This window comes from Lytechinus variegatus, chromosome 12 (assembly GCF_018143015.1).
Source record: "Lytechinus variegatus isolate NC3 chromosome 12, Lvar_3.0, whole genome shotgun sequence".
Lineage (NCBI taxonomy): Eukaryota > Metazoa > Echinodermata > Echinoidea > Temnopleuroida > Toxopneustidae > Lytechinus > Lytechinus variegatus.
The window spans coordinates 35,175,164-35,202,475 of record NC_054751.1 but is presented as its reverse complement, the minus strand read 5'-3'; the positions used below and the strand labels follow the sequence as shown (position 1 = coordinate 35,202,475).

The window sequence follows — 27,312 nt, the reverse complement described above, 5'->3', positions numbered from 1 at the left end:
AACATTGAAAATTTCATCAAAATCGGATGTAAAATAAGAAAGTTATGACATTTCAAATTTTCGCTTCATCTCACAAAAACAGTTATATGAACGAGCCAGCTACATCCAAATGAGAGAGTCGATGATGTCATTCACTCACTATTTCTTTTGTTTTTTATTGTTTGAAATATGAAATATTTTGATTTTCTCGTCATTGTCATGTGAAATGAAGTTTCATTCCTCCTGAACACGTGGAATTTCATTATTTTAACATTTTGTGCTTCAGGCAAGGTCCTAATCGTCAAATTCGTAAAAACTGAAATATTGTATAATTCAAACAATAAAAAAAAAAGAAATAGTGAGTGAGTGACATCATCAACTCTCTCATTTGGATGAAACTGGCTCGTTCATGTAACTATTTTGTTAAAAATAAGCGAAAGTTTGAAATGTCATAACTTTCTTTACATCCGATTTTGATGGAATCTTCAGCATTGTGCTTGTCTGATTTTTCTCTATTGATTCAAATCAACATTTTTCTGAGGTGGACTTGACCTTTAAAGATGACTCTTTGCTCAAAATCTTATAGAAAGTCATCAAATTTTTGCATCAACCAACATTTTCATTGAGTCGCTTATTTCTTTTAAAAATATATTTATAGCCAGTAACGTAACACCCCCCCCCCCATCCCTCGATCCACTCGAGTAGCTAGGTCCACTTAACTGAGAAAATGTGTAATGAGTATGGGGTAGAAAAAACGAAATATATAGGAAATGAGGCAGTGGAAGGAATGGGCCAGTGGCCGGCGGATGTGGTTTTACTATAGGGAAGGAGGGGGGGGGGGGTTGACTAGTTGGTTTGACCAATATCCCGGGGGGGCCACTTCCATTCACGAGTGGATACCATGCGCGACCATGGGGTCTCGAAAAGCACCCTAAACACGTAATTTCCATATTCTGAAAATGCACCCCTTAACAAGTAATGGCGTGTGAAACCCTACCCTTAACAAATATTGGAAACAAAACGATACTCTTGGAAAATATTCCTTGAAATGAACCCCTAAACAAGTACAGGAATGTGTTATTGTTGGTCCTTTCGGTCGTCGGCTTTACCCTTTTTTGGTACGACCCCCCCCCCACCTTCTACACCTCGCGCAAATCGGACTCGAAACACGAAGTGTTGGGGCAAAAAGGACATCCTTTATAAAACATTTTAATTTTGTTTTATCGTCCCCGCAAATTAGACCCTAAACACGTAATTTTCTTAGCGAAATAGATACCCTTTTTTCATTATTTTTGTGTTTTTGACACCCTTATCACGTTACGTACGTAACGTGCCCTATCGTGAAAAAGACATCCTTTTTACGTGTTTTTTTGGTCGCGCATGGTATCCACTCGTCAATGTAAGTGGCCCCCCCGGGACCAATATCGATGAACTGAGTAGGCCAGGCCTCATATCCGTGCCGCGCCCAAGCTGTTCCGCTTTTAGGCCTACGTACGACTCTCTCGTTGGAGTGTGATCACAACCCCACGGGTCACACACTTTCTTTTCTATGGAGCGAGCCCAGTTTGGGAGGTTTGTTTAACCCAAGCTGCCGGGCCCTGCCTCCCCTCCCAGATCCGCCATTCCCCGCCACTGAAATGTAGGTGCATTTTCCCCTTGACACGTTAGTCATTATTTGGTACCTCACCATAGAGGTGGATAGATTAACCCAGGAGAACCTCCACATTTTATTTATTTACCGGTATCTTTTTTTTTTCATTTAAAATTTGTCTCGTTATCGATCTTCTCCACTAGCTGCTGAGCTGAGACGTGGACCAGCAATCGAGCTAGCACTGGCGATCAACACCGCGCCGCCCGCGCCCCGTTGGCCCTTCCACATCAGACAGACCGACATACTCGGTGATCGCCGATCTCCGAACAGCGGAGCTGAGGAACTGAAACGAGAGAGAAATGAGAAATTGGCTCAATTGAGATGAGGTTAGTCGGCGAAATATCTGTAAAACTATATAAAGATTCATAGGTGTCATTCCACTCTTTAGGAATTCGGGAAATTTCGGAAAATTTTGACTTTTTCAAGGAAAGGTTCGGGAAATGAAAAAATTCCAGGAAATTCTGGGAAATCCGAAAATTATGATGGGGGACTTAAAGGCAAAGCTACGCACTTTGTTTTCAAACGATAAAACTTAACCCAGGACCTTACGTGTAATTCCATAGATACTCGCCCGTCTAGGCGTGAAGTATGGTCAAAATAATTCTCCGAATAAATAGTTAAAACAGAAATCAAGCACTTACCACGATTATATGGATGAAGCCACTTGTTCACTGCTACCACCTAGTCTTGAGGACGCAATGATGATGATTTTTTTAGATATGTCTTACATTTCTTCATCATTGACGTCTTGACACTCTCTCCATAATGCCTTCAGCGAACGACCAAAACAAAGATGGATTTCCCCCCAAAATCCATCTTTTTAAACCGAAATGACTAGAATTTTGTTAATTTTATTAATTCTTACACCTTCCTACGCCTAATGCGTAGGAAGGTTTTAAATATTACTTTAAAAAAATGTAAAAAAATGAAGATTTCTTACCTAACTGATGCCGCGTAGACCTCTCGTTCCACATGTAAACAACGGAAATACAATAGCGTCGACCCTTGAACCGCTTATGTATGACGTACTTCCGGAAAGCAATGCCGTCTTAACGAACAATTTAGAGATAAATATCTTATGTAACAAATATTAAAATTTATTTCGTGATCATAAATAATTCATATCAATATATATAAATTATTTATGATCACGAAATAATTTTAATATTTGTTAAATAAGATTTTTTATCTCTAAATTGTTCGTTAAGACGGAATTGCTTTCCGGAAGTACGTCATACATAAGCGGTTCAAGGGTCGACGCTATTGTATTTCCGTTGTTTACATGTGGAACGAGAGGTCTACGCAGCATCAGTTGGGTAAGAAATCTTCATTTTTTTACATTTTTTAAAGTAATATTTAAAACCTTCCTACGCATTAGGCGTAGGAAGGTGTAAGAATTAATAAAATTAACAAAATTCTAGTCATTTCGGTTTAAAAAGATGGATTTTGGGGGAAATCCATCTTTGTTTTGGTCGTTCGCTGAAGGCATTATGGAGAGAGTGTCAAGACGTCAATGATGAAGAAATGTAAGACATATCTAAAAAAATCATCATCATTGCGTCCTCAAGACTAGCTACCACCCTGCCTGTGGCTGTGGGGAATATACAGGTAGGACTATGGTATGCCAATGTTGTACAGAGCACACACTTTAAAGATCCAGACCGGACCCAAAAATGAAACTGACAAATTATATACCAATCGAAAGCTTATAAGCTACTAAATAGAGCAAGGTATGCTTTATGCATTTTCACCGCTTCCCAGCTGAGTATTTTGCTTAAGAATATTCCAATTATCGGGCTTCGAACCACTTGTTCACTGCTACCACCCTGCCTGTAGGGAATCTACAGGTAGGACTATGGTATGCCAATGTTGAACAGAGCACACACTTAAAAAAATCATTAAAATATCACTTTTGTGACCAAAATTACTAATTTCCATACAGTTGCAATTTATTTTTCATTAGTAACTTGGGAATAATTTTTCATTCACCAGAGGCAGAGCGCTCAAAATCTTGAATTTTGGGCATATTTTTGTGTACGCCCTCTATTGGTGGAAAGTAATATGGCAAGAAAATTTTCATTTTTTGATCTCTATTTTTAATTAAGAAAAAAATGATTTAAAGAATCAAATTTAAATATGAGCCAAGTTGTATGAATAATAGGTGTAATGAAAACTGTCAGTGTAAAAAAATCAAGCATTTGCCCCAAAGGAAAAGGGAAAATAAGCCAAACATTGCCAACCTTATTTTGCCACACATGGAGATATAACTGAGAACAAGGTTATATCATAACCTTGTTCATTGAATGAGTGCTTTGAACCCCGTTCAGAAAATAGGCTTTATTGTGCTTTTCACCTGCCTCGAGACCGTGACTTCATGTTGTGTAAGAAGCGTCGTGATTCCATAGGTTTGTACACAGAAAAACTGGGTGATTTTTTTTGCTTTCCAGATAACGCATTTCTTTCTCTTAACTTCTATCACAGAGGGATATCACAAATATTTTTTCCCACAAGCTTGAATTTATGAAATCTACAGTTTTGAACTAGTTTTTGCCATATTCTATTTCCTGCTTATTTGGTGCAGATTTCAATTATATCTGCATTTAGATAATGTATAACAACTTTTCCTGACATAGCAATTTAGGCCCAATAAGAGCCAAACAAAGAAATCACAAAAAAGGTAGTGAATAGTTGTAGGTTTACAACAATTTCAACAGTGAATAATTTTGAGTGTCATTTTCATCCGAAAAAAAAAAAAAAATGGATTCATAAGATGGAAATGGAAGAAAATACCCAATGCTTTTGTACACAAACCTATGGAATCACAACCCTCCAGACACAACGTGACGTCATCATTTCCAGGCGACGTGGGGGTGCTCAATCGAAGCGTAATTTGGAGGAGCAGTTTCTTTGATTTTTATTTAATATTTTTAACTATTGGAAGGAGATATATGTAATATTTTTGGTATATTTGTATTGTATGAATCATTACCTTTATTTTGATAGATGATTGTTTTTACACCGGTCAGGGTCTTTAAAAAATCATTAAAATATCACTTTTGTGACCAAAATTACTAATTTCCATACAGTTGCAATTCATTTTTTATTAGTAACTTGGGAATAATTTTTGTATTCACCAGAGCGCTCAAAAACTTGAATTTGGGGCATATTTTGTGGTACGCCCTCTATGGGTGGAAAATAATATGGCAAGAAAATTTTCATTTTTTTATCTCTATTTTTAATTAAGAAAAAAATAATTTAAAGAATCAAATTTAAATAAGAGTCAAGTTGTATGAATAATAGGTGTAATGGAGACTGTCAGTGTAAAAAAATCAAGCATTTGCCCCAAAGAAAAAGAGAAAATAAGCCAAACATTGCCACCCTTATTTTGCCACACATGGAGATATAAGTGAGAACAAGGTTATATCATAACCTTGTTCATTGAATGAGTGGATGAAGCCTTGAAGGTCTAACGAGTGGCAGTTTCCTGACATCTGGTCACAAACTGGAACCTCAAAAATAAGTTCTCTCCTACCCCCGTCTCGATCGGCCATTTTAGTTATGAATCGTAACAAAATGGCCGATCGAGACTGGGGTAGAAGGAGAGAACTTTTCGTTTTTTTGAGGTTCCAGTTTGTGCCCAGATGTCAGGAAACTGCCACTCGTTAGACCTTCATCCATATAATCGTGGTAAGTGCTTGATTTCTGTTTTAACTATTTATTCGGAGAATTATTTTGACCATACTTCACGCTAGTCAGGTGAGTATGGTCAATTACACGTAAGGTTCTGGGCTGTAGCGGGTGGGAGTTCCCTGGGTTAGATAAAACTATGCATGTATGCCAATTTCAATATTTGAACAAATTATCTTTCACTAATTTGTGGCGGCCAAATCGTGGTTTTGTGTCTTGCGAACCACTCGTCGATTGGTGGAAATAGGGAACCGTGCATGTGACTAAATAAAATTAAAGCGCTGCTGTATGGTGAACGGTGGTTCCCAATAAAATATCGCATACATTCGTAATTCCGAATCTTCGTAATTCCGAAGGTTCGGTTATTCCGAAGGTTCGTATTTCCGAAGGTTCGTAATTCCGAAGGTTTGTCAATCCGCAAACGAAATAAGGTTCGTAATTCCGAAGGTTCGTCAATCCAAAAACGAAATAAGGTTCGTAATTCCTAAGGTTCGTTAATCCGAAAACGAAATAAGGTTCGTTAATCCGAAAACAAAATGAGGTTTGTAATTCCGAAGGTTCGTCAATCTGAAAACGAAATAAGGTTCGTTAATCCGAAAACAAAATAAGGTTCGTAAATCCGAAAACGAAATAAGGTTCGTTAATCCGAAAATTAAATAAGGTTCGTATTTCCGAAAATGAAAAATTATTCATTTTGGTAACAAAAACGGTGTCGCATTAGAGGATTACACGATATTATGCAATGACGATCTATGATACATGCATGTGTTGTGGCCAAAAGCATGTATTTCATTTAGAATAGGCGCCCTGATAAAGCATAGGCTAATTTCAATTTTATCTGAGCAATTGCTGCCTAAGCAAATGGTTTAAAGATGCAGGGGATCAAGTGTGTTGGTCGCATGCGAGTAACCTCTAGATAATAGGATTTGTATTGGAGGGGATGTCATTTTTAGTGCTGGTAATAAAAATAAAAATATTACTATAATAATGATCCTTGTGAGATGTTGAAAGCGCGAATCGCAAGCTCAAACTAGTATACATTTCATGTAACAAGACGTGAACTTAAACATTCTGAGCAGTTTTTTTAATCGTGAGAAAGATGTGTATCTTTCTAAAGAATGAACTCGAGGGCGAGCTGTAATTTGTTTATACAGTGACCTAAGTAATCTTTTTTAAGGACTGCATTTAGTGACTCATGAATAGAATATATATCTCACGAACTAAATAATGAGAGCGCGAACCGCAAGCTTAAAATTTGTGATATTCCACCTGAAAACTGGACATTTTATATTTTTTTGTAACCAGGAATAGAATGAGCTCCTCAATAAACAATACTTGATGCGAGCGAGAAACGTGAGCCAAAATTTTCAGATTTCCAACCTGAAAACTGGACATTCTAAGCATTCTTGTTAAAAAAATAATAGCTGGGAGAACAGTTTTCAGAACTGAAGTGGCTTCCCTGGGTAAATAATATCTATATCATTATTATCATTCTAGGCCTACATGAAATTTCCAAAAGTTTGAGCACGTGATTCGCTCGCAACATCTCACAAGGATGCCCTTTTAACAGTAATTGACCAAAAAGGCGAATTTTACATCTTCAGATTTGATTTCTTCCCCCCCCAACCGCTTGCTCGCTACGCTCGCAGAAATAAAACGTAAATATATAATTTATCAATCAGTGATCACTTAAATTTTTTTGCTCAATTCAATTTCTACAAAACACACAACCTCTTTACACAGATGATAATCTCATGGTGAAAATATACGTTTGCACCAAATTGCCCCTATTGGTCCCTTTTTTGGCTTTGCCCCCCCCCCCAAGGAAAATATATTCCGCCGCCACTGGTTGAAACACGCATCGTCTTCATGGCTAACTGCAAAAAATTCTTTAAATGTCCCCTTTAGATCAGGTCAGAGCTTATATATTTAAAATTTCTGTTTGCGACCTTGCTCGCAGTTATTATCTTAAGTTAGTTACATAGACATTTCGTTTTGAAGATCACAAACATATTGCCCATCATATTAAAAAAAATATATAGCTCGCGCTTGCATTATTTAAAAAGGGTTTATCATGTTATTACATATTTACTTTATTTTATAAGTATAAAGCTAATTATTGACTGTTAGGACTACCCTTTCAAAGAAACAAACAAAAATCAACTTTGAGCTGCCAATCGAGGAAAATGTGGCTGAAAAAAATATTGCCCCCCCCCTATTTGACGAAAGTTGTATCCGCCGGGATGGAGGCAGGGGGTACTTGCACCCCCAAAATGAAATAAAAAACAGGGAAATGAATATTTTCCAAAATGGGAAAGTTCCTTTTTCAAAAATAAATATGCGGTTTTTCGTGTTTTTTCGAAATAAAATACTCTTTTTAAAGTATACAAGTTAAGTTTTCAGGCTGGAATATTGCAAATTTTCAGCTTGTGCTTCGCACTCTCATTCGATTGGTGAAATACGCATCCTAAAGAGGTCACTAAATGCTTTCTTTAACAGGTTCCTTTTCTGGTCAGTATGTTTAAGCTGCGTTTTGTGCTCGTGTTAAATTTTTAGTTAGATGCACATTTTTTTAATGACAGCAGAAATCTGCTCGGATTTTTAAAAACTTATTTTCATTTTTTATTGAAATACCCTAAAGTTTTAGCTTGTGATTCACGCTTGCAACACCTCGCAATTATGCCATTTTAAGAATAATTGACCCCCCAAAACATTTTACAACTTCACCTTTTAATTTATTTTACCAAGCCGCTCGCTCATTACACTCTCTCCCGAAAAATAAAGCCTAAATATACGTTTTGCCATAATAAGAAATCACTTCAAAAAAGGTTTTTCTCTACTTAATCACTATCAAACACAATGACTTCAAGCAGATGATAATCTTAAGGGGAAAATATCACCAAAGTGTCCATTTTGACGTATGAGTTTCATTTTTTGGCTTTACCCCCCAAACAAAAATTCGTTCGACCGCCCTTGCCTTCCCATCCAACAATTGAACAGCAACAGTGTCCCCCGCCCCCTCCCCCTTGCCTCTGCTTTCCCAGTTTTCATTTTTCGGATTAACGAATCTTATTTTGTTTTCGGATTAACGAACCTTATTTCGTTTTCGGATTAACAAACCTTATTTCGTTTTCGGATTATCGAACCTTCGGAACAACGAACCTTATTTCGTTTTCGGATTATCGAACCTTCGGAATAACGAACTGTCGGAATAACGCCACAAATGTTCGGATTAACGAACCCTTTTTCGTTTTCGGATTAACGAACATCGAGGTATAGGCAATTTACGTGTTTTGGAATTCCGAACCTTCGGAATTACGAAGCTTCGGAATTACAAAGTGTAACCTAAAACATAACGATAATGTCTTTGTGGCAAATATTCTAAAGATCATTAACCAAGATGAAAATAATGCAAAACTCACGTAATATGGAAATCCCGCCATGTTATCCGAACCCCTCTTGATTTCGCTGCCCGATAGGTCCTAGCTAAAGCTACGCACTCAATTTATCATGAAAAAAAGTATGGTCAGTTCCCCCATGTCTGCGCGGTCTCCCAAGTCTGCGCACCCGCGTATCTGCGTGATTCTTGTATAAAAACACTCATTCAATGAACAAGGTTATGAAATTAACCTTGTTCTCAGTTACATCTTTATGTGTGGCAAATAAGGTTGACAATGTTTGGCTTATTTTCTCTTTTTCCTATGGACAAATGCTTGATTTTTTTACACTGTCAGTTTCCATTTAGAGCTTATCATTATATAACTTAGCTCTTAGGAAAATTTGATGCTTTAAATTAATTTTTGTTTATTAAAAATAGTGCTTGAAAAATGAAAACTTTCTTGCCATATTACTTTCCACCAATAGAGGGCGTACACAAAAATATGCCCAAAATTCAAGTTTTTGAGCACCCTGGTCAATACAAAAATTATTCTAAGTTACTAATGAAAATTGAATTGCAACTTTATAGAAATTAATAATTTTGGCCACGAAAATTGTATTTTAATGATTTTTTTAAAGTGTGTGCTCTATACAGCATTGGCATATCATAGTCCTACCTATAGAATCCCCACAGACAGGATGGTAGCAGTGAACCAGTGGCCCCTACTATTATTTCATTCCAGAACAAATAAAAAAAGAAGAAAATTTTGCAATCAGCCTGTAGATCTAAAGTTACAGGCTGAATGCAAAATTTTCTTCTTTTTTATTGGAAAAAGAAGTTCTGAGACAATGTAATGGGTCGTGCTTTACTACTTTCAACAAATGCAAACAGAGCAGAGCAAGATTCAATTTAGCCTACAATGTACTCACTGGATAAATATGGAATAAAATTGGATCATGTTGATTCAATCAGTAGACTGATTTAGCAACAGATGGCAACCTAAAGTAAATTTAGACCTATTTACTTCTGAATTTCATTTTTGCAGGTTTTTACTCATTAAAAATTGACCAAAGAAGGCAAACACGACTTTTCCAGTTGATGAATCAGTTCTTTCATTCAAGCAAAGATTGTGTGAGGAAATACTGACAATGGCTCTGAGTCCTACCCTGAGGTCTCGTTTCCAAGGGTGTTTAGTAGCTGCTGTGTCAGGTGATTGCCTTGGTGCTCCATATGAAATACATGGTGTTCCCCAGCTTGACACTTTCGGGTCCCTGACAGCATTCTTTCAACGGATCGGAACAGATATCAAAGAAAAAGGTGGATATTTTGTCAACTTTTCACTTTTTATCCTTGTATGTTGCAAAGAAAGTCACCCTTTGACTTTTATTACAGTTTTAATGAATGCACATTGTAAGATGAAGCTGTGAATTGATTTAGATTGTTTTGTTGAGAATTTATTTTCAATTCGTATGAAGGGGCCCAGTGTCTGCGCACCTAAACTTCAGGATTGAACACAAATTTCTTTTTACTTAACAACAAAATTTTTAGTTGATAGAGTTCCTTATTAAATCTTATAAAAATTTGAAAGAAACCTTGGCCAGTCATTTTCATATTGAATAAAAGAAAAATGGTACCCCATATCTGCGCACCCATTCACTTAGCACACGTTTTTGGGATTTTGATCAGAAAAGCTTCATTTTTAGGCCATCACATGAATGCCCCAAATTTAGTACATTTCCACCATTTTGAGTTCGATTTTTAAAAAGAATATAGGTCTACATGTATGTATTGTATGTGTAAAGTTTCAATTCAATTCAATTAAGAATTGATTGCAATTAATTAGTCAATCATAAAAATACAGGCCTGTATAAATTTGATAAAAACGTGGGATTGGGGGCCTCCGAAGTTAAAAAAAGACAACTTGTGGGTTGGGCAGCACCATGATACAATTAAATGCAAATCAATATAAGACATAAAGTACACAACAAATAACATTGAAGTACAATGGAAAAAACAATGGGCTAATAGAGGGGAAATAAACAAGAAATAATAATCATTAAATCATAGTGACCTACAGTGTGCTATTGGCAGGATTTTCATATTGAGAGAAAAAGTTCAAAGTTTTTTAAACTTCTGTAGAGTTTTACTTTGTTTAATATCATTATTCAAATCATTCCATAGCTTTATTTCTCTACAACGTAGAGTATTATCTAAAATTTTGGTTTTTGGAAGATATTGATGAAGATCAGCTGAATGATGCGTAAAGTGTGAATGGTATAGTTGGAACAAAATTGAAGGGGCTATTTTGAACGTGTTCCAACTTACCCCAATCTTTATGAATATGAGAAAGAAATGTAAACAGTATTTCACACTCTTTTGAACATGTTTTGTAAGCTATGCTTGTTTTGTTTCTGAGTTAGGTCTGAGTGTGCATTTAAGGTCTATTGTAGGCCCCTAATGCAATATTAACCCTCGGGGGGGGGGGGGTCAATTCGAGCCCCCTTGACAAATTTTGTCACTATGCTCTCGTGTGAAATTTTTTGACTTTACCATTCACTGACTTCTTATTTCAAGTCTTGCACATCATTTGAGACCAACTTTGCGATGCCCAGGCGCGATTTCAAAATTACACAAAATTTTATATGTGCATGTCAGACCCAAATTTGCTCAAAAACGTGATTCCTTACGTACAAGCTCAATGCACATTGTGTTTTTGAACCAAAAAATCATCAAATGTGATTATTTTTAATTATATTGGTTCAAATGGATTTATTTTATGCTATTTATGATCACAAGCGTGTACCTGACAAAGTTCATCAAGGAAAAAAGAAGGTTAAAAAAAACAAAGAAACAAAAATGAAAAAAACAAAAAATACATAAGAAATTATATTTGGTGCATTTTTTGTAGATATTTGTTATAAATGTAAAAAATTATACTCTCACCAAAATTTAGCATTTTCCTAGCTAAATAAATTGAGTTATTAAAGGCAAAAACATACACAAAAAACAAATTTAGGGCAAATTTCATATTCTTATTCGCATAATTAATCAATTAATTTTTTCAAAAATGTTCAAAATGTTCCAACTAACCCCAATCTCCCCTAAACATAAGAGCTAAGTCACAGATTTTCAATATTTAATAATCAAGAAATAATGAGTTTGTGTGACTATTAAAATGTGCATTACAAACTGTTCTTTTTAACAATTCTTTTGTGGTTGTTGCATACATCTCCTTTTACTAGAATGGCACAGATACATGTGTGTGCAAACAAGGGGGCACACAGAAGTGGGAGACCTTACCATACTGAATGCAAAAGCATTCTTTTCCCACTATCCAATTATACCAATAAAAAGATTGTGCAGTATTAAATGTATTACAGGTCTGATGAAACTTATTTTGACAGATGAGAAATAACAATAGTTTTCGGTTCAATATTGTAGGGATCATGATAGATATTTGATACATGATCATGTATTATGCCCACGTGCTATTAAACCATTAATTTTCAAATTAGTCATATGAATAAACCTTTTATTTATTTTCATTATCTTATCACAGATTACTTACGATACACAGATGATACGGCAATGTGTCGCTGTATAGCTGAATCACTTGTTGATAATAGGGGCAATTTCAACAGCAAGGATCTAGCTAAGAAGTAAGTTCTATCAGTTGAGAAGTATAAATTTGTCATTGTTTTACAGTTCGAATGCTTGGTTTAGTTCGAATGTGAAATGTGCATCGCAAAATCAGCTTTGTAGCTTGTAGTTGACTATCACTTTCTTTTCAAGAACATTGATTTCTTCACTCTAGATACTCTTGCATGCCGAGTTTTATATTAAAGGGGATTAAGGGAATGAAACCTTTGGAACAAGTAGGCTTATGTCGAAACAGAAAAATCAAAGAGTAAGAACAAAGAAAGTTTGAGAAAAATTGGACAAATAATGAGAAAGTCATGAGCATTTGAACTTTGCAATCACTAATGCAATTGAGATTCTCCCATTGGCAATGCGACAAGGATGTGTGATGTCACCACTGATCTCTCCACTAAACTGGATATGCAGGGACGGTCCTTTGTTTGAAGTCCGCAAGTTCTATTGTCCGCCATACCAGTTACCCCAAAAGGAACGCGATCCCTCCACTGCAGTTGCATTGGAGCGGTACGCTAGCTGTCTGCACACTGAAGCTTTCATTGCTTTTCATACAAAACATATATTTAAAGAAAATGATGATACTTATCCATGCTTTGATTTCCTCCCGTTTAGATTTTTTCAAATTCATTGTTCTGCATCCTCCCACAAAAAGATTTGACAAAACTTCAACATCTACAAAACTCTGCTGCCCGTCTCCTAACGTACACTAAAAAGTATGACTCCATCTCGCCAATCCTCCAGTCCTTACATTGGCTGCCTGTTGATAAAGGAATCACCTTCAAAATTCTATTACTAATACATCATTCAATTTATTCTCTCTTCCCCACATATCTCTGCAACTCTATCTCAAAATATCAGCCTTCACGTAGTCTCCCCGCTCATCATCTGAAGCTCTATTGCTCCCGACACCCAGAACAAAACACAAATGGGGGGACCATGCATTCTCTGTTATAGGACCAAAGCTATGGAATCAATTGCCTATCCAATTACTCCAAATTTCATCAACAGAAAGTTCAAGTCCCAGTTGAAAACTTATTTGATCTCCCATTAACAGTTTGATAGTGTGTATTTAGGAGGATTCAATTTCTTTTTTTTTTCATTTTCTATTGTTACATTTAGAAAACAGTTGTGTGTTGCGTTTATTTTCCTTGAAGCACCATGAGCAACGAAAGGTGGAACATTTTCAGCATTATTGTGTAGTTTTTTTCTCTCACCTACGAAGCAGAGTGAGACTATAGGCGCCGCTTTTCCGACGCGGCGGCGGCGGCGTCAACATCAAATCTTAACCTGAGGTTAAGTTTTTGAAATGACGTCGTAACTTAGAAAGTATATGGACCTAGTTAATAAAACTTGGCCATAAGGTTAATCAAGTATTACTGAACATCCTATTAGAGTTTCATGTCACATGACCAAGGTCAAAGGTCATTTAGGGTCAATGAACTTAGACCATGTTGGAGGGATCAACATCGAAATCTTAACCTGAGGTTAAGTTTTTGAAATGTCATCATAACTTAGAAAATATATGGACCTAGTTCATGAAACTTGGACATAAGGTTAATCAAGTATCACTGAACATCCTGCATGAGTTTCACGTCACATGTCCAAGGTCAAAGGTCATTTAGGGTCAATGAACTTTGGCCGAATTGCAGATATCTGTTGAATTCCCATCATAACTTTGAAAGTTTATGGATCTGATTCATGAAACTTGGACATAATAGTAATCAAGCATCACTGAACATTTTGTGCAAGTTTCAGGTCTCCTGATTAAGGTCAAAGGTCATTTAGGGTCAATGAACTTTGGCCGAATTGGGGGTATCTGTTGAATTACCATCATAACTTTGAAAGTTTATTGGTCTACATGTAGTTCATAAAACTTGGATATTATAGTAATCAAGTATCTCTGAACATCCTGTGCGCATTTCAGGTCACATGACCAAGGTCAAAGGTCAATGAACTTGGTGTATCTGTTGAATTACCATCATAACTTTGAAAGATTATGGATCTGATTCATGAAACTTGTACATAAGAGTAATCAAGTATCACTGAACATCCTGTGCGAGTTTCAGGTCACATGATCAAGGTCACAGGTCATGTAAGGTCAATGAACTTTGGCCATGTTGGGGTTTTTTGTTGAATAACCATCATATCTCTGTAAGTTTATTGGTCTAGTTCATAAAAAGTGGACATAAGAGTAACCATGTATCACTGAACATCTTGTGCGAGTTAGAGTAATATTCAAAGTCAGCACTGCTGCTATATAATAATAATATAGGATATTTATATTGCGCACATTTCCACCTTGTTAGGTGCTCAAGGCGCTCCTATATTACCCGGCTAAGCTAGGCGTTCATAGCGCACACAGCTTCTTAAGGAATTACTTCCTACCGGTACCCATTTACCTCACCTGGGTCGAGTGCAGCACATCGTGGATCAGTTTCTTGCTGAAGGAAATTACGCCATGGCTGGGATTCGAACCCACGACCCTCTGTTTCAAAGTCCGAAGACTAATCCACTGGGCCACAACGCTCCACATATATTGAACCGTGTGGTGCAGGTGAGACGGCCAGAGGCATTCCACTTGTTTCTCTATTCAATTCATCTTTTCCATGAGGTGAACTCACCCTTTAAGAGTGTCTCTCTCTCCCTCCGGCACACCCACCCTCCTCAATTATCCTTACCCCAGTTTGTTCATAGCATATGCGGGGGGGGGGGGGGTCCTGTCCCCCCTAAATTTTAGGTGGGGGACGGACCCACCCCCCTAAAATTTATGTTGATAACCTTAATTGTTTTTTGTTTTGCTTGTCAATTTTGTTTCCTGTGCCCCCCCCCCCTAAATTCAGGTGGACCCCTTTAAAATTATTGTGGTCCCCCCCCCTAAATTTCTTCTTTTTTTTTTTGCTTGACAATTTTTTTTACCTATGTCCAACCATAAATTTCAGGTGGACGCCCCCATCCCTAAATTTTTGGTCTTCTGCCGCCAATGGTTCATAGTTCCATTCTTGCACAATATCACTCCTGCTGTAAACTCATCTGTCTCTCCAACTCTCCCCCTCCCCCATCACAAATACACACTCGTCCCGATTAGTGCAATCATACGCAGCACAGGAGGGCATCTTTAACATTGTATCACATATAAATTCACATTGAAAAGTGCTGTAATAAGAGTTGATCTGGTAAGTAAAATTAGGAATTGACACTATTGCCATGAACACTATCTAGACTCTACTTTGATTTTGGCTTTTTTGGGGGAACTCTGAGTCCGGAGGTACATGTACACAATCAGCGTTATTATTCCTTATCCCAGCCAGTTAGTGGAGAGATCAGTGGATGTCACATGTGAACAACTTTCCCTTTGATGGACTATAAAATACCCTCCAAAAATGTCCCTTTTGCTTTTGCTTACAGTGATACAAACTGTTTATCCATGATGTATTTTTCAAAAATCTGTATGACATGCCCTCCTGTAGAAAGAACACATGATCTACTGATAGATGTGATAAAAGAGGCAATTTAAGTGAAATATATACTACAGTAATGAGGAGAGTTGTTCACAAGTGACATCACTCATCTTTGTCGCATTGCCAATATGAGGATCTACATATGATTAGTGATCGCAATATTCAAATGCTCATAACTCTCATTATTTGTCTGATTTTTCTCAAACTCTCCTTGATTTTTTTCTTTGATTTTTATGTTTTCACACAAGCTATCTTGTTCCAAAGGTTTCATTCTCATTTAACATTAAATGAATCGTCAGCCCCACAGGTACTTTGCACTCAAAGAGAGTTCTAGTCACACATTTGAACATTAAGCGAGTATGAGCAAAGAAATATTTAGAGTTTGTGGGTTCAAATCCCAGGTATGAAGTGATTTCCTTCAGCAAGAAATCTATCCACTTTGTGCAGAATGCAACCCACGTGTGGGAAATTGTAACCTAGCAGTAAGTGGGAATCTAGAAGTACATGTACATAGCACTTATTAATTCTTTATGTTTTGTTCTAAAAAGCCTGCCATGTTAAAGCCTGGGTGAAAATATCCAAAGTCCTTTGTACATGTAAATACACAAAGTTCTGTTAGATGACAACATATCTGCTAAATACAAGATCTTAATGTTATTGTTATTATATCATTTTTATTTCTTTCTTTAAAGGTTTGGGACAGAGTATACTAAGGAGCCTCAAAGAGGTTATGGAGGCAATGTCATCTCAGTCTTAAAGGCATTCAATAAAGAATTAGATGATCCCTTTGAACCAGCAAGGATGCAGTTCAATGGATCAGGTTCCTATGGCAACGGTGGAGCCATGAGGGTGGCCCCTGTCGCACTCTGCCCTGAAGCCAACTTTGAAGAAATGATTGAGGTATTTGTAAAATGCTTCAAGCGATTCTTAAGTCCTTAAAGGGGAAGTTCACCCTAACAAAAAGTTTATTGTAAAAATAGCAGAAAAAATAATCAAAAATATTTCCGAATGTTTGAGAAAAATTCATCAAATAATTAAAAAGTTATTAGAAATTCAATTATTTGATTTGTGACGTCATATGCGAGCAGCATTCCTACATAGCGAATGGTAAAAAATCAATGAAATGTCATTTTCTCAGAAAATTGAAAATAGTTTTCACTGTAACTTTTGTATATCAAAAGACAAATCATTTCACACCCAATCATGAAAAGAAAAAATTAAGTCATCAGGAACCATACAAAATTTGAAATTCATAGATTTTATATTACATAACACATGGGGCAGCTGCTCGTTTATGACGTCACAAATCCAAAATTTTGAACTCTACTAACTTTCTTACTCTTTAACGGATTTTCCTCAAACCTTCACCAATATTTTTTACTATTTTTTCTGCTATTTTTACAACAAAGTTTTCTTCAGGGTGAACTTCCCCTTTAAATTGGCATTGTGATGGTATCCTTGAAATCATTTTTTCTCTTGCAAATCTTTGAATTTTCCTTTCTAAAGATAGAAATTGGCAAATACTAAATTCATTCTTTATCAAAGTTAATTTATTTTTAATGTTTGAACTTTTAAAGGATAAAATGAAACAATGATTGAAAGATAAATTCTGATATTGTCAGTAAGACGAACAAAAGCAAACTGAAGAGGCACTCAAACAATTACCCCCCAAATATCCTTGTATTGCAGGTAGCTAAAGCAGAGTACTCTTTTGATCCATAGCAAATTCTTGATCAATTCTGGTGATTTCTCCAGACATTGCTGCCATTTGTAATTCACCACCTTATTCTCATCTTGTAGGTTGCTAAGCAGACTGCTCTATTGACTCATAGCAACTACCTTGGTTATTCTGGAGCCATCCTTCAGTGCTGTGCAATCCACCTAGCTTTGCACTCTGACCCCATGACCTTTGACACGGATGCTTTCATTGACAGACTCCTAGAGGTGATGGAGAAACAAGATGCCCCAGGTTCACCGGCTGCTAAGGTGTCACGGTGAGTCAGAGGTGTAGAACATTCCTTATAGACGCCTTGTCAAAAGTCATAGATATGTCTGTCCTTGCAGGATTCGTGTAGCATCTTTCCTGCAGGAATCCTGCAAACATGTTGTTCATAATAAATCATCACAGTCACCATGGATAGAAAAGACAATGTGAATTGCAAGAAAGCTGTGCTTCATAGCACCCTTATAGTGGGATCCCTGCTCATAGGCATGACACACACTCTTTTTACTATTGCCTATCCTATATCTTTATTTCCTAATTCGCTAGCTTAACCGGATTGATATTTTCCTATTGAGCCTCTTTCTTTGCAAAAGAAACATATACTATATAATTAATAAATTGGAATTATATTACCTTGAGATGCACCGTACTTCAGCTGCAGGGACAAGACATTTCTCTGCTCTCTCTCTCTTTCTTTTGACTTACATTTGTGATAAAACAGGAATCAGAAAAAGGAAGGTATATTCCTGGATTGTCAAATGTGCTTAATTGATAGACAAGTTTATCAATGTTCTTGACATTTGTTTAGACTCGTTCATTTATCCACTACTTTGTGGAAAATTGAATTCAAAGTTGATCTAGCAGCAATAAAAAAACACGTAACTGCAATTCATCTATGATCACTTAAACATTGTGAATTTTGTGTAAAAACTGAAGGGATCGAAAATATAAATGAGTTTTTAGAAGCGTGACTTGTCCGCTGCGTGCTGAAAACGGTCAATGATTCAAATGACACTTTTAAATGACTGCACACAGTTTAACTTTAACAATAGGAAACGTCATTGTTTCCTAATTCGCTAGCTTAACCGGAAATAAATATTTTCCTATTAAGCCTCTTTCTTTGCAAAAGAAACATATATACTATATAATTGATAAATTAGAATTATATTACCTTGAGAGGCACCGTACTTCAGCTGCAGAAAATGTCTTGTCCCTGCTCTCTCTAAGTCAAGACTAAAGAGCGGGTATGGTTTTATATAGGGTATCAATATTAAGAGTTTTTCATTTAATGATTAAGTTAGATCTTCCTTAAAACAAAAATAAGTTATCAAAGCGATGATCAATACTGGAATGATATGCTGAGATCAACTTTAAAACCATATTGCAATGATTTGCATAAAATTCAAATACCCAAATTCAATGACATAAACATTTTTTAAAGAGATTCTTTGATATATCTGTCTTTAAAAGAATCTGATGCCCATCTGCCGTGCCTTTTAAATAGGCGATCTGGTACTTAGATTTGGGCTGCTGCGGTAGCACCGCCCGCTCTCAAGCTATGTAACCCAAACTGTTTCGAGTTCACCCCGATAGCTTCCAGAACTTCTTTGAAATTCTCCCTACATCTCGAATAGGACATCTTTCCTTTTCTGAGTTTGTAACAATTCTGATATGTACAAAAAGTGAGAGGCCTGAACACAAAACCAATTTCATCTATATTTACTGGACATGTTGCTTTTCCAGTGGTAGAAACGATTACCCAGGCTCCTCTCAAAATTCGTCAGTCTTACTTTTCTCAAGGAAAACTTTCATGGGAGAATCAAATAACTCAATGTCACTTAGCTTAATGTTGGAAAGTTCATCGAATCTTAAAATTCCTGCATATGCTAACAATAACATAGAACAATTACGAAGATCTTTCACAGATCCAGAATCAAACTTATGAACGATACTCAAAAGCATGTCAGGAGTAACAGATTCTTTCCTATTCACGTGTCTTGCTAGGATCCTCTTGATCCCTTCTAAAATCAATTTCAAGAATGTTAAATTGGGTTCGACCTTGTTGCAAATAGCTACAAAATATAGCATCTAGATTAGGGAAAGTTTCCTGTTAACATTTTGAAGAGCTCCGTTTCGAGCAGCTTAGATTTTCCTGTCGTCATCAGAATCACTTCGAATCACTTGCGAGTTCCTCCGATAAGTACCCATCAATCACCTTATCAATCATCTTAATGATCAGACTTGTCTGCAGTCCTAATGAGCTTGTTACGGTTGAGGATATCATTTACTTTCTGAAGAGCAAATCACTGAAGCAGTATCTCTCTTCTTGATCGCCTTCGTCGCGGTTTGCACACGCTCAAGTTGGGAATTAATCAAATCAAATTGAAGCTTATATATAACCTTCGAATTTGAAATTTATTTTAACTGATTCAATCACTTTAGAAGTAGCTTCTATTTGTGAAGCTATAGTTGACCAACGTATTCCCCAATTCAACCAAGAGCCTCTTTGATAATATTTGCGATACATAGTCTGTGCTGATGATTTGAAACTGGCCTGGCTACCAGCCTGGCTATTGTCCATGCGGGTTAGGATTTACCGAATTGATTGTTACTGGGACCGAGCCCGCATTAGGCGATAAATTATTGTCAGGCTTTCGCAAAGAGGAGGGCAATGATCCCCAAAAACAAATTTGTCGGAGGATTCCGCCATTATATAGCTCTTACCTAGTGTACAATATACAGCTATACGACGTCGCTGAGCAAGAAAAGGTTACAATAAAACATGGATCCAACGAGGAGGATATAGAAGCGTGACTTGTCCGCTGCGTGCTGAAAACGGTCAATGATTCAAACGACTCTTACATGACTGCACACCGTTCAAACTTTCCCACCACCCCTGCTGATTTGTATACTTGAATGCAAAGCACGTAACCAAAAATTGGAAATGTCATTGGTTTGTAAGCAATTGGATTAAAAGCAGATGGTCTAATTCTCAGATTGTTTTAAAACCATTAGAGCTTAACCCTCTTGGTCTTTTGTGTCTATCAATTTGGTGTAACTATCCTAAAGGATAATAATCAGATGGTCATACTATCACCTTGTCGACATACATGTATGTATTGTTTTGCACTGGTGGATTTCACCAGGAAAATTAAAAAGCAGGAAAAAGAGAAAAGGGAGGGGGGAAAGAGAAGGAAAATGAAAAAAGTGAAAAGAATTATTAAGAAAAAAATAACATAAAAAATTAAAAACGGAAGGGAAGCGGGAAAGGAACGAAAGAGGAACGTGTGAGAAAGAACAAATCATTCTGATATAGGCTTACTTATACATTAGCATGATTAGTAAGAAAGGGAAATAAATTAAAAGATGACACAATAGCAAACAAAAGTGGGAAATTAAGGTAGAATGGAATGAGCCAAGAGCTAGTTTTGATTACGAAGAAAAGGGACAAGAAAGAAAGAAGAACTTAACAACACGACCAAGCTGCCAAGCCAGGAAAGATAGATGGACTGCATATAGTATTAAGCTTGCTAAATTTTATGCAATAATGGTCACAATCAGGACAAAAATGTCCCTAGCCAAAGGCTTGAAATATTCTCCTATAATTTGTTTTTGCCTTACCAATAGGTAAAGCTTTATTCTGGCAAGAATTACTGTCAAAAAATCTCTTAATGTTTACTTTGGCTAAATCTCCAACATGTCCAGTGAGCTACCGAGACCTCCACCCCATAACCCACACAACACAGTAGGGGCTCTTCATCTGTAACCTTCAAACGGCTCTATTACGCCCCCTGTATGGACCCTTCTTACATTAAGCTTTACTTTCAATCGCTGGTGTATGGGGGGGGTCTTGGTTCCATACCGAAGTAAAGAAAATGGAAGGCAACGTCATGAAATGAATGAAAAACAACAAAATATGTTGTTCTACGTTATTTGCTGAATATAATATAAAAATCTATCAAATAGCTAGAATTTCATTTTAAAAGGCTAATTTTTTTCGGGCTCACTTTGCTCGCCGACGCCTTTTTACAAATTTTCCCACATTGCTATATTGTGAGGCTCAAAACGTTTTTTTTTATAAATAGCGGCAATATGTAAGATTTAAAATGGCTTTGATATCAAGAGGTTCCGGGGGGGGGGGAGGGGGGTTGTCTCTGCCCCGTAACCCACCTGCATAGCACTGGCGGTTTGGCCTTGGCCCTTAAAATTTCTACAACCAAGAACAAAAAGAGAAAAGGAGGAATGAAAAGCAAAGGAAGAGTGCAAGATGATTTTAGGGCCTATTTACTGAATACAATGTCAAAAAATGTCTCAAAGTAAGATTATCATGAAAGGTTTTATTATTTCTTTCTCGCTCTGGACTTTTTTGCACCTCTTTTTTTTTTACTCTTCACGCTACCGCCGCATAGATCTTCTCGCACAATCATTAAAACAGGAATCCTGTTCACAGTAGCATACAGAAAAAAAAGCAAGGAAAGAGAGAAGGGTGAAAAGTGATATCATTTTCTGAATACTATGTCAAAGTCTGTCATAATATTTGATTTCTGATATAAAAATGTAAAAAATTTTGCTTGCTTGCTTTGCTCGCTCGCAACTTTTTTGTGAATAAATTCTGCCCGACACACCATATCTAGCCCCCTCACAAATTTTGCCTCATTACACCACTGCCTGTTCATACCATAAAGACTACAGAATGCCAGAACTCATGAGTCATGACCCATATTCACAAATGAGGTTCCAATTGTATCATGGTACATGAAATTGATTTATTTTACTTCAATTAGACACCCTTTACCAAAAGTATGCATTGATTGGATTGTTCTTTAGTGCATGCGATGAAATAAGCATATATGTTCACAAATCTGCATAGTCCATGGTTATGTTACATGGTGCAATCGAAACCTCTTGAGAATACAGGCCTATATGTCAGCATTTTTCAGGTAAGGACACTTTTCCGTAGGGCATGTGTATATATTACAGCACAAATATGAAAAATTAAAAAGGGGCACAAAAACAGGTTTTAACATGGTCTAGGTGCCTTGAAATAATTTGTGTTTATTGCTTATTTTGTCTTTTTTATCTTCTTCAGGACAAGTGATAACTCTACAACCACAGAAAGCCAGGGCACAGAGTACTGTAGGAGATTAAGGTTATTGAAGCCCCTCTTAGAGGAAGATGCTAATATCAAGAAAGTAGCAGCTGAATTAGGTAATCAACTTTGTTAACAGTGACACAATTCTTTGTTAACAGTGACATAAAGACTAAAAAACACCACAACATCAAGTTGATTTGGATGAATCCAAAGTTCCAAACACACATTTAAAAAATCACCAAATTGGATGTCAAATACAGATACTGATATTTGCTTAGTTTTATAAACTATAGTTGAATGCACCATTGGGGTAGTATTCAGATGTGAGAATCAATGATAGCTCTCTTCCTTTTTTTTATGTGAAATATCAAATGTTTTCAATTTTTGTAGATTTTATGATATAGACGCTCTTGCTTGATTCATGATAAATTATAACAGTGAGATCCCGCGTGGTTTAGGATAATAATAATAATAATAATAAAGCATTTAGGAACGCTATACATAGTACACTATATCATAGCGTTTACACTGTAGATCAATTTACAAATACTTAAAAAGCTACATCTATCCTGGATACAAGTACGTTTTCAACTGTTTCTTAAATCTTTGAAGAGAAGTTTCAGATCTAAATGTCATGGGAAGCTTGTTCCATTCTTTTGCCGCAGCAATAGTAAAACTATGTTCACCAGCCTTACTCCGGGTTGTCTGATAGGTTAGTCGAAGATGATCTCCACCTGACCGCAAACCTTCTCGTTTAGGATAATTATGAACCTAAAGTGCCTTTGATATACATTGGTACATGATCATGAAATGATTTATATACATACCAAAGAATCTTAAATGATATTCTTTGTTTAACTGGTAGCCAGTGTAATGCCCTTATTAATGGAATAGCATCATGTCTACGGTCAACTTTGTGAATAATACGTGCTGCCCAGTTTTGCAGACTCTGTAGTCGCCTTACGTGCATTTGGGGAACTTCTGTAAGGAGTGCATTACAATAATCGATCCGAGATAGTACATGACTACGTATCGCATGATGACATGCATCTACTGTTATGTACTTTCGTATGCGACATGTATTTCTTAATTGAAACCTAACAGATTTACATAAAAAATCAATTTGCTGTGTCATAGACATGTTACTATCCAAATATACACCAAGACTCTTAATTGAAGTTGATGGTAAGACTTGGGATGTACCAATATCAATAGAATTATTATCTAACCCACGAAGGTTATATGGTGAACCTACTACCAGAAATTCAGTTTTTGCTTCATTCAGCTTTAGTCTGTTACTATTCATCCATGTGCTGATGTCTGCAACACATACATAAAATCATGTGTTTTCAATGTAGGATGAAGTATTTCATTATTTATATAACATGGAAAAACAGTAAAGTGTGTGACATCATCGACTCCATCAGTTTTATATTGTCAATGTCATGTACATGTATATCACTGAACACTTAAAATTCAGGAAGAAATTATAATTAAAATTCCAAAACATTATTTCTTACTTTGGATTGAACGAAATACAGTGTTTTAGATTTGTTTGATTGTTTTCTCTATTCTCTTCAAATCTATTTGTTGTAGAAGTTAACTTATTTTTAAACTTTTAATTCAATTCTTATTATTAAAAGTGAGAATTTTAATTAAAGGAGAATGAAACCATTGGAACAAGAGAGCTTGTGTGAAAACAGAAAAATCAAAGAAACAAAAGTTTGAGAAAAATCGGGCAAATAATGAGAAAGTTATGAGCATTTGAATATTGCGATCACTAATGCTATGGAGATAGCAAATTGGCAATGCGATAAAGATGTGTGATGTCACTTGTGAACAACTCTCCCCATTACTTTAGTATATATTTCACTTGAATTGCTTCTTTTATCACATCTATCCATAGATCATGTGTTCTTTCTACATGAGGGCATGTAATACATATTTTTTAAGAATACATCATGGATAGAGAGTTTGTATCATCATAAGAAAAAGCAAAAAGATACATTTTAAGGGTATTTTATAGTCCACCAAAGGGAAAGTTGTTCATCAGTGACATCACACATCCTTGTCGCATTGCCAATGGGAGGATCTCCACAGCATTAGTGATTGCAATATTCAAATGCTCATAACTTTCTCATTATTTGTCCGATTTTTCTCAAACTTTCTTTATTCTTATTCGTTGATTTTTCTGTTTCTACACAAGCCTATTTGTTCCAAAGGTTTCATTCCCCTTTAATAATTTTTTAGAACAAGTGTCAAGATTGGTGAAATGAGGTAAAACAATAGACTTTTAATACATGAACAGACAAAAATATACACCAGAATTCTGTATCACAAATACACCAGAGATATCCAATTAAGTTTCTAGTATCCAATATGTAGTAAATTATGATATAATTAGTTATAAAACATTGAGACATTCTTATGTATTATTACTCAATGAAGATAGTTAGTATTTCTGTGGTCATCTTTTTTTTCTTTAGGAAATGAAATATCAGCTCACAAGAGTGTACCAGCAGCCATTTATTCCTTCCTCCGCTGCCGGACACCGGTAGAAGGCATCGATAACACCAACGCTCTTGAACGCACCATCCTCTATGCCATATCTTTGGATGGTGATACCGATACGATTGCTTCAATGGCAGGGGCCATAGCTGGGGCATTCTATGGCATTGAACAAATCTCTTCCGACTGGATGAATGTGTGTGAGGGAACGGATGTAGCCATTCTTCAGGCTGATGCTATCTATGATATACACTTTGGAAAGAATGAGAAAACCTAGTTTCTTTAGGATGGTTGGAATGTGGTTTTCATTGAACTGAAATAGAACTGAATAAAACTTGTTTTGCTATAGTCCAGGATAGGCCCCATAGAAACTTGACCAAACCTTTTTTTTTATATATACAATATTTTTTGATGGTTTCTTGTCATTTCGAGGGTGCTGATTACGAATCTGGATGATGCCACTCGTGTAACCTTGAGCATTTTCCCCAAATTGGCAAAATCCAATATGGCCGCCAAAATATGCAAATTACCCATGAAAATCCTAAAATTGTCCGCACATTGGCTATGAAATGCATGAAATCGTGTGGCAGGAGTGAAATACTCTCTGAAAAAAATAATTTTTGACAAAATATTTATTTTCCTGATCCTGCATGCAGACCCAAAATTACTCAAAAACGTGAATTTGTGTACAAATCCAATGCTAATACTAAGTGTTTTTAGCCAAAATTCATAAATGTATCATTATTTTTCCTTTTACTGCTTAAAATCAATTGATTTTCTCTTTTTTATGGTCAAAATAAAGTCCCCGACAATTTCCATTGAAAAAAACAATAAAAAACAAAAAGTCGAAAAACAAAGAAATACATAAGAATTTTAGAAAACAATAGAATACATAAGAAAATAAATGCGATGTTGAAATTTTTTTTAAATAAATGTGAAACAAAAATTAGCATTTCAGGGGCATTATCCTTACTATAATTTGGCTAATCTTGTGTGTCCTTCTGTTTGTTTGAAGCAGCTTTTCTCCGTGGTTTTCCACTCAATGGAGCTGGAATTTTTTCTGAACATGGTTAAATTGTTCACAGATTGTCATGAGGGGGGTTGTTTGTGGTATTTTGGTCGCATTATTTAAAGTTTTTTTACAATTCGTAACTTTTTGGCATTCCTTTTCGCAGCCCTGAGTATAGCTTCGAAGTTCCCAGTCCCTTTTACCTCTCTCGGGTCAGCGAAATACAAAGCATGCATGCCCGGCCCGCTGAGGATACCGCTACACGCGTCACTTGCACTTGTACTCTATGCAGCAGCAGTAATCGCAAATGCGTAACACAACTCACAAGCGATGTGTATTTCTTGCGACGGTACATGTTGCAAAACTTCATCACAAAGGTTTTATCTCCCGATTTCTTTGACATACAAACAATATTCTCACTTCACTGTCACCTGCTTGCTGATCAGGTGAGAATGAAGTGAGAATATTATTTGTAGGCCTAGAATCTATGTCAACATCAGTGAAATAGGGAGATAAAACCTTCATGATGAATCTTTGAGAAGGTTACTTTTTCTTGATAATTAGGTCAATCCAATGACCTACCTACCCAGTTTCATTAAAACATCCTTTATATTTAATCCTGTATTTTAACAGATTCAGCTACCTGCTACTCAATGCTCCAAAATCAAACTGTGCCAATGCTCTGTTGTACACAGTTCGTGCATGGTTAGTATTTTGACGTAAAATGTGATATTTATATTGAATGATTGATGCCGCAGTAAATCTAAATTCCAACGTAAAAGGAAGTTGTTTGGTTGAGTCAGATAATAAATTCAGTGCTAACTTTCAAAACCCAAAATTAAAATTGTCTTAAATAGATTTCCTATTAACCCTTTTATTTAAAGGCAAATTTGATCAGATTTTCTTCTGCAAATTGACAACACTGGCATTTTTTCTTTTTTTGCTACACACATTCAATAAAATTAATGTCTCTAAAATTCATTTACAAATAAATTAACTATATTTAACCCTAAATCTCTCGGGGTATTTTGATTCTTGTCATTCCCGGGGGGGGGGCATTATGGCCCCCCCTTAAGATCTCGGCCGCCGATCGCGTGAGCGACACAAAAATTTGCACGCTGGTAGTGTGCGATGTAATCTACAAGGCTGTATGGTAAAATTTTCCAAAATAA

At 36.2% G+C, this 27,312-nt stretch overlaps 1 protein-coding gene across 3 annotated transcripts; it reads left to right on the top strand.

Moving 5' to 3' along the window:
• The first annotated feature begins 1,489 nt into the window (after positions 1–1,489).
• LOC121425435 (ADP-ribose glycohydrolase ARH3-like) lies at positions 1,490–25,552 on the top strand. Of its 3 annotated transcripts, XM_041621483.1 has the most exons (8): positions 1,490–1,618; positions 1,774–1,956; positions 9,742–10,013; positions 12,256–12,355; positions 16,501–16,708; positions 17,609–17,802; positions 22,621–22,739; positions 25,110–25,552. In XM_041621483.1, the coding sequence occupies exons 3-8, from the start codon at positions 9,845–9,847 to the stop codon at positions 25,406–25,408; spliced, it is 1,089 nt and encodes a 362-aa protein (XP_041477417.1). In that variant the 5' UTR covers positions 1,490–1,618; positions 1,774–1,956; positions 9,742–9,844; the 3' UTR covers positions 25,409–25,552. The 3 variants fall into 3 exon arrangements, with proteins under 3 accessions (XP_041477417.1, XP_041477418.1, XP_041477419.1); XM_041621484.1 differs by having other exon boundaries at positions 1,490–1,956; XM_041621485.1 differs by lacking the exon at positions 9,742–10,013 and having other exon boundaries at positions 1,491–1,618.
• Positions 25,553–27,312: the final 1,760 nt, after the last annotated feature.